We start from the raw sequence: 14,967 nt of genomic DNA on the forward strand, positions 1-14,967 counted from the left end.
CGGCTCCGAACCCATCAGTTATGAATGTAGGCGAGATGGATCCCATACATCCAAAGTTATGGTAAGTACATAACTAAAAGTTAAAGTTTTACCACAAAAATACAGGGCAGTAAGGGAAAGGAAGGGGAGAAATCAAATGCCTTAATGGAAGTATCGAACAGAGAAAACTATAAAGCAATTAAGACAAGAAGTGTCACTGTTAAAAGAATACATAGAGGGAACAGATCAACAAAAATACTCAGAAAGATAGATGTGATAAAAGCAATGTGTAGTATCAGAGCAGACCAGGATCTATCATACACTATTGCAAATAATAAATTAAAGAGTTCAGTACATACAGAAAAACTTAGAAGATATGCAGATAAATATAAAGGAAAAGTACAAAATAATAAATTTATTGATGACCCAACAAAGTTTTATAGATAACTGGAAAACAAAGCAAAAGGAATAGAAACACCACCAAAAAAAGAAGAAATACTCACATTTTGGAGAAATATCTATGAAGATCCTGTGGAACATAACAAAAATGCTGAATGGGCAGAAGAAGTAAAATAAAGAATAAGAAGTTCAAATGCACGAGATATGAAATGGGATGAAGTAACAGCCACAGAAATTGAAACAAAAAGCTCCTAAATTGAAAATCTGAGGCCCAGAAGCAGTACCTAACTTCTGCCTAAAAGTATTAACATCTTTACTAAAGATTTAGCCATGAGTAGGAACTATTTATATGTGCACCCTGAACAGACACCAACCTGGTTAACAACAAGAAAAACAATACTCCTCCTTAAGAGTGAACCTGCAAGATATCCTAAAAACCATAGACCACTAACTTGCCTTTCGATGATGTATAGACTATACACCAGAACTGATGCCAACAGTTTATAGTCATTTAGAAGAAAACTCAATCACGACAACAGGACAAAAGGGTAACAAAAGAAAGGTATGTAGAATAAAGGATAATTTGTTGTTAACTAAAGTCATAATGGAGAACTATAAAAAGTGGAAGAATCTAAGTATGGCATGGAAAGACTACAAAAAAGCATTTGACAGCATCTCACATTCAATGATAAAGTGCTTACAGATATACAAGATACACCCTACACTGATTGATTACATTACAGTGACAAACCACTTTGCAGCTAAGCCATGATAAAGGACAAATTATTATCCCAGGGATAAATATTTGCAGGTGGATATTCCAGGGTGACTGTCACTGCAGGTCTTTTGTCTTACCTTTAACCCATTATGCTGTCTACTTAACAGAGTTGGTCATGGTTATAATTTGGCTCCCAGAAAACAACAAATTGTAAAGACTTCTCATCTTCTCTTTCCGATTATTCATAACTGTATAGTTCATCAGATGAGGAACTGAAAGCACAACTGCAAGTGGTCAAAACTTTCTCATTTGGTCTTGATAAATGTGCAAAAACAACCTTTAAAGCAGGAACGCTACAGCACCAAGAAAATACTAGTTTTGGACAGAAATGTAATATAAACGAACCCAAGCAAGAGGGAGTTTATAAATATTTGGGAAATGATGAAGAATCAACAATAAAACATGAACAAATGTGAATAAAACTTAGTAAGAAATATTTTAGAAGACTAAAATCAATACTAAGAACAGCTCTGACATCTTGGAGCAAAGTCCAAGCTATAAACCAATTTGATCTTCCTCTTCTAACTTAGTTTTGGGGTGATTGACTGGCCCCAAAATGTAATGGATCAGTTGGACAGGAAAACAAGAAAAATGCTTCATGCTTATGAAATGATTTATAAGATTATGTATTCCTCATTCTGAAGGAGGTATGGGCCTACTCAAAATTGATTATATGTATAGATCTGCAATTGTACGACTGCATACACATTTGCTGACCTCTCAAGATCCAAACACAAGACAAAGTTTTAAAACATGAGGAGAACAAGTGTAAGATGATTTTGCTGCTTAGTTTAGCAGAAGAGTATTTGTGTCAAGTGGGAATGGAAACCAAACCAGAATTGGATAAAAATCAGGCAGTAACTGAATGTGCCAAAAATCAAAAAGAGTTCAAGGTGAAGGATCAGATAAGAAGGCAAGAAATGTGGAAAATGCATAAATATAGTTGCAAGTATAGAAAACTCTTGAACAACCTCATGTGAATCAGGATTTAATACAGAAATGGTTAACTTGAGGTGAATTTATACAAAAAAAGATGAAAGGTTAATATTGGTGGTCCAGGATAGTGGACTATGTATACATTGGTTTACAAATTCCATTGAACATGCCAGAGAAACAGACAAATGCAGATTTTGTAAAACAGAACTGGAAACAGTCGCACATCTTGTTGTTGGGTGTGATACACTAATGGCAGAAGGCCTGTATACTGAAAGGTAAAATAATGTGGCAAGACTGCTGCATTGGGGATTGTGCAAACATTATAATATTGAAATAGCTGAGAAACATTGGAAACTTGAGCCACTGAGCATTACAGAAAATGATGAAGTTTACATCACATGGGATCACCCATTACCAACAGTTCAAAAAAAGATGCAAGAAAACCATATATAGTAGTTCAGGAAGAGAAGGCAAAAGTAGCATTGATCTTTGAAATTGTAACACCTAGTGATTACAGTGTTTTACATACAGAGGGACACAAAGTCATAAAATACCAGGATTTGCAGGCAGAAACAAGGGATATGTGGAAGAAGGCTACCCAGACAGTTCCAATAGTAGTAGTAGTAATGGGTGACCTAAAAAATAATATACAGTCACATTTAGTTATGTTACTGATACAAGTTGCAGGAGTCAGTTCTGTGTACATTGCAGGTGTTAGGAAGAGCACTTTGGGCTAATGTCAAAGATTTAAACAATACTTATTTCATGAACTTTAATCAGACTTTTACTTAGGAATGGGGTCCATTCCATTCATGGTATTAGAAACCCAAAAGTGTTGGAGAAATTAAAAAACATATATATATAACCTACTACTACAGTGATATACTGAGCAATATTTATTTACCATAGTGTTAGTTTCCCAGTCGAAACTGTTAATAAGTGTTCCACATTTTTTGCACACTGTGAGAGACCTTTTTTTTTTTTTTTTTTTTTTTTTTTACAGTTTTGAAATGGAAAATTGAAAGCTAAGGTAAAATTAGCATCCAGCTGGGAATTCACGCTAGTGTTTATTTGAAATTTAGGTGAGGCTAGTTCTAACGGCTCTTATCCTGTTCTTTGCCTCCCCTTGTGCTCAGATCCCAGATTACCACAAATCTGATTTCACATCTTTAAATCGCATATGTTTACAGCCTACCACTCCACCGTCCAGAATTTTTCCAGAATTCCTTTTTTTGCATATTACTTTTCGTCTGTTCTTCATACGTGGTTTTCTGGCAAATCACTTGAGGATTGAAGTCACCAAATAATGACATACGTTTGAATTTCAGTCTTCACATCCTTCGGAAAATGGATGCTAACACAAACCCTGTTAGTCTAGCAACTTTCTAAGTATATAAAATCAATATTTTAATTCTGGCCCTACTTTTTTAGCCTGTGATCTCCCAGTATGTAAGGCTTTGCCCAGATTTCTTGCGCGAAAAGGTTGAGAGGTATGATACAGGCATTAAACAGTTTCCAGATAAAAGTGTTAAGATTGGCAATGTAGAAGTGAAAATTACAATAAGTTACACAGAACTGTGGTTTGGTCTGAAATACTAAACTGCAAGAGGCGGTGCTGCGGTAGCGTTGTCACCTCACAGTAAGACGCTGTCCGGTTCCGATTCTCAGCTAGAGCGTCTTCTGCGTGAAGACAGGTCTGAATGGGCGTACCTTCGTTGAAGGTTGTCCGTCATGGCTGGTAACTCGGCACGTAAAAATCAACTACCAATCATTAGCGGACCGGAGTTCCGCTGTGGCGACCCTTAACCGGGAAAAGCCGAAAGATACAACAACTCCATATTATTTGCACTTAAGAAAATATGGATCTAGGACTTTTTGAACTATGATAGAAAGCAAAACTATGTATCCTATTTAAAGGCAGAAAATGAATTATTTCCCTTTCACTTGTGATATCATGCCTAGTGTAAATAGAGAATGAAGTGATGTAGATTTTACGGAATTACAAAAAAATAAGTTAGTTTGTCATTTCTGTAGTTAAAACTTAATAGCCATTTAAATATGATCACTTGTTAGATCAGCTTGTTTGCATTGTGTGCTTCTACGCTGGGCCAACCAGGGTGACAAAATATGTTTTGTCTAAACAACACAATACGAGAATTCAGGTTGCGGTGCGAAAAAAAACAGTGCAGTTAATCGACCACTGATAACACATTATCGATATTATTATTATTATTATGATTATTATTATTATTATTATTATTATTATTATTATTATGTGTGAGACTGAGGGATTAAGGAATAGCGGGGATAGGGGAATTTGCCATTTTCTACCTACAATACCATCTCAAATATATAAAATTAACATCGGGTGGAAGGTGTGATGGGGGATTTGCACCCTGCAAAAAGGGAAAAAAAAGTGTTTAATGTATTTTAGCCTGTTTTCCATTTACTTGAGTTTGGAACAGTCCTGATAAATATTTTGTAGTTCGACATTTTTTCTGTCCAGCTATTTAATTAATCTTGTAATATTTCACTTTGGTCATCTATTGTCACTATACATACACGCTCTCCTTCCAAGGTCAGGGAAAATGTGCATTTGTATACAAAACTGAAACCAATAAATATCTTAATAAATATAGCTAGACAAGCGCACACACGTGTGAGAAATACACGAATAATAATAGACAAAGCTAAGCAATTTAAACTACGAAATCAACGAGAAAAGCTGAGTGTAAGAACAACACATGCAGTGACTTGAAAAAAATGAGTTGGTATTCATTCATTACTCGCTGATATTGGCTGTATCTTAGCATATCCCAACAAGTCGCCTAAGTTACAAATTCTGTACTGGGCTGGACGCCAGTCAGTTGCAGGACTCAAACCTACTCCCTCTCGCACACAAACACATGTTCTCTTTCTCACCCAATGCAATTTTAGACTCTCAAATAAATTCACGTTGGGGGTACGGGTGTATGTAGAGGTATACTGTATGCACTCAAATGAGTTCACTGTTTCTGAACATTTCAAAAATAGCTTTAAATGACAAAGCTGAAAATAATACAAGGGCAACCTTCTGAGGGTTGAAAATATTTTTGAAAAGATAGGTGGGGTGGTTGGGCGTACTGATACAAATAACTATAGATACTGATACTACTGATATTGATCATATTGATACTGTACAGATTTTCGCACATACCTTTCAAGTGTACCTCATTACGTGGAACGTACCTCATTTGGGGTCTTAAAAAGTTAATGTTCCTCAAAGTTCCTCAATGTTCCACATTAAAAGACTTTGTCACACATTCAATGTTAGGAATTTTTATTAAGTGAAATACATGGTAAATATAAATGCATCCTATTAATTCATTCAAATATCTTCTTTATAAGTAAAACCAACATATTTTAACCATCCTATGGCCTTCCTTGTTGAAGTTGTTAGTAAGCCATTAGCATGTTTTCCACATTTTGCCCATTTGTTCCACATTATGAGGGCTGGTGTTCCTCATTTTGGAGATGGAAGGTTGAGAGCTATGTTTCGCAGAATGTCCAGATTTTTTGGCGCATATTTTTGGCCTGTTCCTCTTTTTTCCTGGCAAATTACTGAGATGATCTCAGGATTGAAGTAACTAAATAATGACATACATTTGAGTTCAGATTTCAAATCCTTCAGAAAATGTATATTAAAACAAATCCTGTTACTCTTGCAACTTTCTAAGTTTATAAGAGCAATATTTAAAATATGTCCCTATTTGTACCCCTGTTTTGTTAAGCTTTGTCCAGATTTTTTGCATTAACAGGTTGAGAGGTATATAATGCCGGCAACACTTCTCAACTGAGAAAAATCGAACATCTGGGGAAAAGCCGCCTTGTACATGGATGACAGACGAAGTGTGTGTGCGTGTGTGTGGAGGCAAACAAGACAGAACGAAGATGTGAAAGGTACTTAATCCGCTCGGCTGCACCGCCGGTTTGCCCCAAAGTTTGTAAGGTTGGTGTCTAGGGTTACCACCTGTCCCACTTTACGAGGGGCAGTCCCTCTTTGGGCAGTTGTGTCCTGCATAAAAACTAAAAAAAAAATGCAAATGTCCTGAAATATTAGGACAAACATATTTCCTATATTTAATGTAATAGTTGCATAAAACAGTTATTCTGTTTCTGAAACGCCTAAATGTTATAAGAAACAGAATAAACAACTAAAATGCTAAAAGAATAAGCATTTATTTAGGGAAAAAAAGTTCTGTCCTTACTGGCCGTGGGTATGTTTTGCCTTGCAAAATCTGAAGTTTGTACAACAAATATCCCACTTTGGGCATTTGAAAAGGTGGCAACCCTATTATGGTGTCCCGGTGGTAAAATCTAAAAAGGACCGGTCTAAATGTTGAACTTCTCACTTGAAAGCAAATAAACACCATATAAAGCTGTAATTATATGCTGCAAAGTTTTTGCTTAAGGGTGAGAACTAACACGTCGGACAGCTGTTTTTCTTGTGTCTTTTAAAATGACAAGTAAAGACGTTATGGGTACTGTTGCTTGTAACATACTTTGGCTCTAGGCTTTACATCTGTCGACTTGCTAAATGCCGTAGAAATTTTAATAAGGGACATTATTCCACCAATAAACAAGTGTCTTCACATTTTTTAAATGTTTTTAAACAATGAAAAACTCAATGGTGTAATGGGTTGCCAATGCCAAACCATCAAGTTAGGGGTTGGAAACCCGATTTTAATACATTTTTTTTAAATTTCCCAAGTCTTCAATGATGAAGTGTGACCAGAAATAAAAAAAAATCCATATTCATCTCATGGCTTAGTGATGAGCATACTTTTCAAGTCTCTGATTTCCAGATGTCAGCAATTCTACTTTAAACTTTTGTTTCTTTTTTCCCATCCCCTTTAAACTTTGTGAACAGAGTGAAAACTGTAGTCAACGATGAGCAAACACCAGAGCAACCATACAGTCTGCAGACTTTTCTCCTTCAAAAATGTCTATCAATTCAGGTGGTCTTGTTTAATTACTTCTCATGTGACCGGTAGCAGTCAGTTTAAAAAGTAGTCCTGATTTCGAGACATTGCTCCTCATTCTGTTTAGCTTTGTCACTCACCTGGTTGCTAAAGCACAGCTGACAGAAAAAGGCCCATTAAAGTAACTATTAAAAACATTATAGTATAGAGAATAGTAGTGTCTAAATCCACAGACGATGACAGAAGGTAGAACCGCAGGCAATGGCAGCAAATACTTATTGGCACTCTCAATATGATTTTTTCTTACATCGATAATAAATGTAAATTGGTATATTCCCTTATTTAGATGTACTAAGTTAACCAACATTAAACATTCAAATGATGAATTTTATTCCTCATGGAGGGAATCGGGCTTTCCTTCAAGTGTCTATTCCGTTTTATATTATTTAGGAACTGTACACCTGTGAAGCTCAGCCTTGCCCCCTGGACGGGTAAATTCTTTCAAGAGCGGTATAACGAGCCCTTCAGGTATTTGTCTCTATAGGAACCAGTGCCATTACTTCTGTTGTTTCTTGTCTACTTTAAGTCAGCCTATCCTCAGACCATAGGCCGTTGTGGTGATACTGGACTTCTACGACAATGGCCTCCCCACAGCAACCAAGGAGATCCCTGCAGTATGGTCAGCTTCTTAAGTCGGAAGTACCAGCTCGAGAAAGAAGGTTTGTACTCGACTGTATCGCAGTGGACTCCATTGCTAGAGACTATAACTGTTCTTTGCCGAAATTGGGGTCAATTATTCCGCCTTATAATGGTCAAAAAGATAAACACACCACAGCCTACTTCAGATCCAAGCCTGTCCCTCCACTGCTCAGCAAAACAGGCCAAGTAAGGGATCGTCTTCTTACTTTTCACAAAATTCACAGAACAGTGCTCAGAGTATAGACATTATGAGTGATTACTCAATTGTATTCATTTTAATTCATTACTTTAGCTTCTTTTTAGTTGCAGTGTAAATTGCACTTCATAGAAGGTATATTCTTGCTTTGTAGGCTAACGGAGGCACGTCTATAATGGGAAAGCTATCTGACCGCTTCCAGTACAGAGGAGCAGCCGCCCTTTATTTGTCCACTAGGAACAATGTTGGCGCAGGTAGTACCATTTAGAAGTATACTGCATAACATCAACATTATATTATTTAAAAAAAAACTAATCTTGCAGGCATACCTCTCAACTGCCCAGATTTTTCCAGACTGTCCATTTGTTTCCTTATATTTTTGATGTACTCCTCAAATTGTGGTTTTCTGACAAATCACCTAGGATTGAGGTCAATAAATAAGGACAGACTTTTGAGTTTCAGGCGTCATATCCTTCAGAAAATGCATGTTAATGCAAAACCTGTTATACTAACAACTTTTTAAGTTTATGAGAGCAATATTTAAAACATGATGAAATAAGCAGTGTGTAAAAAGAAGGAAAATATGTCACTGGAGTATGTTTATGAAATCATATATCGTGTGTGCATGTGCATGCAAGCACATATACACACTAGGGCTGCAGCAAGCAAATTCCATTTTGTACCCATAAGCTCTTTGTGCTACCCCCCCCCCCACACTCGTAACACTTAAAATGGATACCTTTCTCAAAATGCTGCCCTCCCCAATAACTTAATAAATGTAAGTAACATTTTCAGCTGTTCACCCTAAAACTATTACAATATTGTTTTTAGATTAGTAGTATTGTACTTGTTATTAATATCATTCACTTAAATAGTTGTAGACATAATATGATCTGAAAAGCCATGTTGATGTGATGCTCAGAAAAAAATGTACTTAGTAGAATACAAAGAGTTTGCCTAGCTACACCCTTGATACACACACTCACACTCAGCACATACACAAGCATACATAGTAAACCATTTTATTTGATATGGAAATTAGCAGACAAAATATTGCCAGAAACCTGCACTAAAGTTGCCAGGAAAGGAGCATGACAGAAGACAGCACCAGCCTACAACTTACCCACTGACTGGGGATGCCTGTCTCACTGCAAAGCCAGAACCTACTAAAGAACAGGTGTATAGCATGCAGTGTATGTGCAAGGAGTGTGCACTTGGATCTGTCTTGCTGCTTTTGTAGTGATCTACACTGTGTCTGTGTGAAAGCATGCATATGTTTTGAGGAAAGAAACCCAGGTCATTGTTTTGGTGAGTGAATATGTCAGCTGCCAAGGAGAGAGTTGAGAAACAAGGGGGTATTGAATGACTGAATGGGTCAATAAGGGACAGCAGAAAAAATAAAAGTATCAGCAACATCAAGACCATGTTCTGCATTTAACAGTTAACCATGGTACATCTTGTACTAAAATATTATAGACCATTATGGTAAAACATAAACGTGCTTTATTTTACTTTAATAAGTACCTAACTAGCAGCCCAAGCTAAAATTCCAGTATTATAGCAACAGTTAAATGTCACCTTACTCATTCATGGCAAATAGCAGGAAATACTTTCACAAATACAAGGGCAGTTGCAGAAACATACAGGACTGATGCTTAAGATATCAGGACTGTTAGTATAGAAAATATTACTAGGCTACTAAACTCCAACCAGAACCCCCCTAAAGTAGTACCCTCAAAGAATGCTCTAGTTATGATCAAATAAAAGATTAAAGCTAGTGGGAGGTGAGAAGGATGCTTCCTACAGCTGGGGCATTATCGCAGATCCAGTATTAAGGTGGGCATCCATAGCTTTCATATCTGACTTCATAGGGGTCTCTGCTACAGAAACAGGTAGAGTACTTTCTTTATCCCTCCTGGGTAACTGTCATAAAGGAACATCCCACTGATGACTCTAGTGCCAAAAGAGGTTAGCCTAGAGGAAATGTTAAACTTGTAATTCTTTGGCAAATGTGTTACTCAGTGAGCAGGTAGCAGCTGATCCAATGTCATCCAAAGAGGTACTGTGGATGAAGGTTATGGCTGCATCAGCGTTTTGAAGAATTTTGTAATATTTGTCATACCATTCAGTTCTGATGAAGTCATTACCTATGATGAAAGCACTCAACTAATGACACTTCTTGACTGTGCTTGGTTTAATAATAAAGTGGAGTTTTTTCTAATGGCCATTGGATGCATTGCTTTTGGTTACTAGTGATTTGTTATAACAGAAAACAAGGAAACATGAAAGCCACTTGAAAAGGCATTTATGTATTAAGATTTTCCCTTCATGGCCATTGCCAATGGAGACAAAAAGTTGATAATGCTATCTGATGTTTTTTTTTTGCTCCATCTTAATAGCATCTGAACTGCCTATGTGCAGTCATACAGTGCAGCAATTAATGTCTGTCATTAGAGTATTTTAAGAAAAAAAGATGGCAAAAAGCACATTCATTAAAATGGTCTCTCTAACCACTTTGAGATGCAGGAGGGATTGGAATGTGTAAAATGTTCTGTATGAAAAAATAGGAAGGGAGGGGCCAAAGACAACACAAGTAACTCAGCAATTCATCTGACTGATGTAACTGTTAACAGAATCAATGTTTTTCAAGATGAAACAAAATGCAACTGTCAATTTTGAAGCATAGAAATGGAGAGAAATTGAACTTCTTTAGCACAGAAAATAATCAAAGGTATGACAAGGTCCATAACTGGTGGCTGAGGAAGGACAGTGCCCTAGAAAAAAGGACTTGCAAACTGTGACCCTAGGGTTGCAGTCTTGGTCTATGTGGATGCTAGAAAGAGCAGCTAAGTGGACATTGATGGGAAAATATCTAAGTCAGTGTTAAAAATTGTCAAAAAAGTACTGGCAGACTAGAGGCATTCTGCAGAAGCCCATATGGCAGACACTGTTTCATTTGTCCATGAAAGTCTTCCAAGTGAAAGGCTATTAGGAAGATGAAATGATAGAAGACACTCTAAATAAAAATGTTCAGAACCAAAACTAGTGGAAATAGAGCAGCCAAGCTGTCAGCTTGAGACAGCTAGGATATGGATAGGTTGCTCTGGAAGGGTGAGTCAACAATCATTTGCAATGTAGGACTTACAACAGAGGATCTAGAAGAAGCTGCTGAGATATGAGAAGCCGAGTCTCTTTAGGGTCATGAAGGAAGCTCTGTAATCAGTGTTACCTTTGACTTTTCAACATTAAGCATGAACTGCATTATCAGCTGAAGTGGAGAAAAGACAGAGAGTGGACCTCTGAGAGAAGATCGTGTCAAAGCATTGTTGATGTTTCCATTAGTTTGAGGAATAGATAGAAATAGCTTTGCTTGTCAAAATTCATGGAGGAAACAAAAGTGATCACAGATGGTGTGAAAAGGGGAAAGTGATCACAAATGGGGTGAAAGAAGGCAAAGAGATCATAGATGAGTAAAACCCATCCCAGTTCTTAAATATCATTTTGCTGTTGAGGAACTTGGGGAACAGTCAAAGGTCATATGGCTGATTCTGCTTAGTCTGCCTGCAAGGCACATGGATTCCCCTGTAGTATGAAATTCAGATAAAATATTTATTCTTGAAGACCCATTCTGAGACTATCATGCCCTCACCATACAGATGGTGGGAGCGAGATGCTTCCTGGTTAATTACCACACTACTGCCATGTTGTCCAACTGAAACAGAATATGGCCTTATGGATTCCACTGTTGCAAATCTTGGAGATACAAAAAGACTGTTCTCATATCAAAAACACAAATATGAAGAGTTTATGGCTGACTGGATCAACCTTGTGTCATGTGGCCCTTGTAGTAACTTTTCCATCCCAAGAAGGAAGCAACCACTATGGGAGTAGTTTTGAGAAGAAGAAGTATGTAGGGTTTACCAGACAAAATTGCTGGTGAGAAGTAACAGCACAGGTGTTTCTTGCATGATGCATTCAGGTGGTCTGAGTACTGGGACCACTGAACCTTGAGGATCCATTGCAGTATTTTCTTGTGGTATTTCACATGAGTCACCATAAGTTTCAGAGCTGCTATTAGTCACAGTACCCTGAGACATAGTTCAGGTGAAGGTAGATTATCTAACAACAGATGCTGAGAATTCTTTGTAATGGTAAAATTACTTTGGAATGTCTTACATTAAAATTCAAGAGCTGTGCTAGAGTTGTGTGAGACTTTGCAAAGTTCATGTTGATCCCTAACACATAAAACAAAGATTTTCTTTGCTAAATGAAACCATCTTGGCTGTCAGTTACTAGGAAACAATCATCTAAACAAGGAAAAATATTATCCTTTGTAGAAGAAGGTGGGTTGAATGTAGCTACCCTGTGTTTCCTCACACTGCATTTCCTTGCTTGTGTGAGAGTAATAATAGTGATTGCTTGAGACTGTTGTGCACTGTTTTAAGATGTTTTTGCTTTCTCCAGTGATGTCCAGTTGTGGAGCTGGTATATATAAGTTCAGAGTTATGAGCAGCTTGACTCCCACAATGGCCCCCTTCAAAAAAATGTTCAATTTGTATCATTAAAATGAGTGACATTGAAGTGTTTCTATTGTTTGTGATCACTTCAGTCTTCCATAATGGAATCGGTGGCTACAACCAAATGCATTCTTGAGTTGAGGGTGAGACCAAAGGACAGAGTTCTAAACTGGTAATGACAGTCCTGTTCAAAAGTGAAGGATGTTTCTTTACTGTTTTTTTATATGCAGGTAAGCATCCTGAAGATCTAAATGGTACACCCTAAATCATCAGGACAGCAGAAAAAAGAGAGACTGAAGGGTCACCAAATGAAATTATTTATTTGGGATAAAGATATTTTAGGCATTTATGCTTAGAAAGGACCTTAGGTTTATGTGCCTAATTTGGAAGTACTAAAATAATCAGGAATATCATCTAAGTTTTCATAGGTTTTATTGGATTCCTGTATGGCTTTGTTTTCAGGTAACGTGTGTATCTTTTCTTGCTTTTGTTTTCTGTCAAAAAGTGTAAAAGAAAAGATGGGGTGGGGAGGAAGAGAGAGATGGGGGTAATTACAAGTTAGCTTCTGGTTATCATGTCCATTTAGCACATCAGTAGTGATGCTGACGTTGGCCAGTGCATGGAGAGGAGTATTATACTCTGACCCAACTTCATCCGGGGGTGGTCAGGATTGGAGTCAGAATTGTTGCTGGTCATCCTGGGGCTGCCTGCTGCATCCCTGGAAACACTAAGGACCTAAGCCTTTGAGACAAAAGCTATGTTGAGATCCAGCAGGTAGAAAGCTGCGGAGTCCCAAGACAGTGTTTTTTGTGGCACCATGCCCCTCACTGATTGCTCTATATACTTGTGAAGGAGCAACACAGAGGGTGAAATTTTATATCCACAGCAGTAAAGGTTTTCTCAGTTTCCTTTACAGATTTTTAAGGGATTGTCAGTTTCCTGGTCAAACAGTAAGGGGTACCTAGAGAATGAATTTATGAAGGATGCCTTGACATCTTCAGTGAAAGGGGCAAGGAGGAGACCTAAGTGGAGCAAATGTTTGTGCCACATCTTACTTCCCATGTAGATCTGTCCTTTGTATTTATTTATTTATTGATTCATTTATGTATTTATTTGCTTGCTGTAAATGATATCTAACTTCCAAAGCTGGAATTGCCATAGCCAGAACCCATCTGTTAGCAACTATGCTATATGCATGTCCAGTATTAACAAACGTAAATAAAACTGACCTTAATAAACTCTCCACATGCTATAAAAAAATCACCAGATTCACTGCTAATGCCAGATCATGCTCCAATCACTGCCGATCCCTAAACAAACTACACTGGTTAGAATTCCCAAATCTACTACGATACCACCAACTCATCCTGGCACACTAAATCTTATATTATCCTGAAAAAAACTCTGCTCTAGCCAGCATCATAACCTTCTACAATTCAAATAGGCAGTTGCAATTTGCTAACAAAGCTCTAATACAGAATATCTAGTGTAAAAATAACTCAGGCGAATCTCTCTTCACTAACGAACTTGCTAAAATCTGGAATAACCTGCCTCCTTACCTCAGACTTCAAAAATGTGCAACCACCTTCAAAACCCAATTAAAACCCTACCTATACACCAACCACTTATGTATCTGGAAAGGTCCTCCCTGAATTCCCCATCCTTCTGAAAGAGAGTACCCCCTATGCTTTAGTCAAACACAAGATACTGTATTATAACCTCGCTCTTTGTACATACTGTAAATATTGTTTGTATGCCTATACTAAAATTCTGCATGTCTATAAAGTGTGAGAACACATGACTGTACTTATCTCTGTAATATTGCCATGTTAACCTTCTACACTGGTATCTTGATTGTTATTATGTATATTGTTCATTCTCTGTAGCGTTTTTCTGGAGGTTTTCTCCCCAGGACTCTGCTGAAAATGGACACTAGCTGTCCAGCTGGACCATCCTGATAAACAAATGTTAAATAAATAAATAAAATTGCATTTGTTGACCATGAAATTTCAACTGGGCAAAACCTTTACACCACAGGGCTGGAGAGAAATGTTTCTCTAGAATGTATCACTGATAAGCATTGCATGTTACAGAAACTATGAAAATGGCAGATATGGGTAAAGTTCAAAAGAAGTAAAATGTTTTACTCATAACAATAAATAATCAGAAATTACCAAGGAAATTACAGCTGACAGTACAGTAGGCTAGAATGTGGCTATTGTATATATTATAAAGAATATAATGTAGTGCCATCTATATGATTCATTACATAGACCAAGAAAGCAGTAATGGCTGTAGGGTTATATTATGAGCTGTCAGTGTGGAAGGAATGCAAATGTACACTAATCATTTCCATAAATATATATATATATATATATATATATATATATATATATATATATATATATATATATATATATATATATATATATATATATATCTATATATATATATATATCTATATATATATATATATATATATATATATATATATATATATAT

The 14,967-nt window shown here is 36.9% G+C and overlaps 1 protein-coding gene across 1 annotated transcript in view; it reads left to right on the forward strand.

Moving 5' to 3' along the window:
* The first annotated feature begins 7,614 nt into the window (after positions 1-7,614).
* LOC122797245 (uncharacterized protein C17orf98-like) overlaps positions 7,615-14,967 on the forward strand; it is a 35,432-nt gene continuing 28,079 nt past the window's right edge. The window contains exons 1-2 of the mRNA XM_044066092.1: positions 7,615-7,938; positions 8,103-8,202. Coding sequence (XP_043922027.1) covers positions 7,693-7,938; positions 8,103-8,202 — 346 coding nt within the window. The 5' untranslated portion in view covers positions 7,615-7,692. The remainder of the gene's footprint in view (positions 7,939-8,102; positions 8,203-14,967) is intronic.

This window comes from Protopterus annectens, chromosome 3.part0 (genome assembly GCF_019279795.1).
Source record: "Protopterus annectens isolate FY-2018-M chromosome 3.part0, PAN1.0, whole genome shotgun sequence".
NCBI classification, from domain to species: Eukaryota; Metazoa; Chordata; order Ceratodontiformes; family Protopteridae; genus Protopterus; species Protopterus annectens.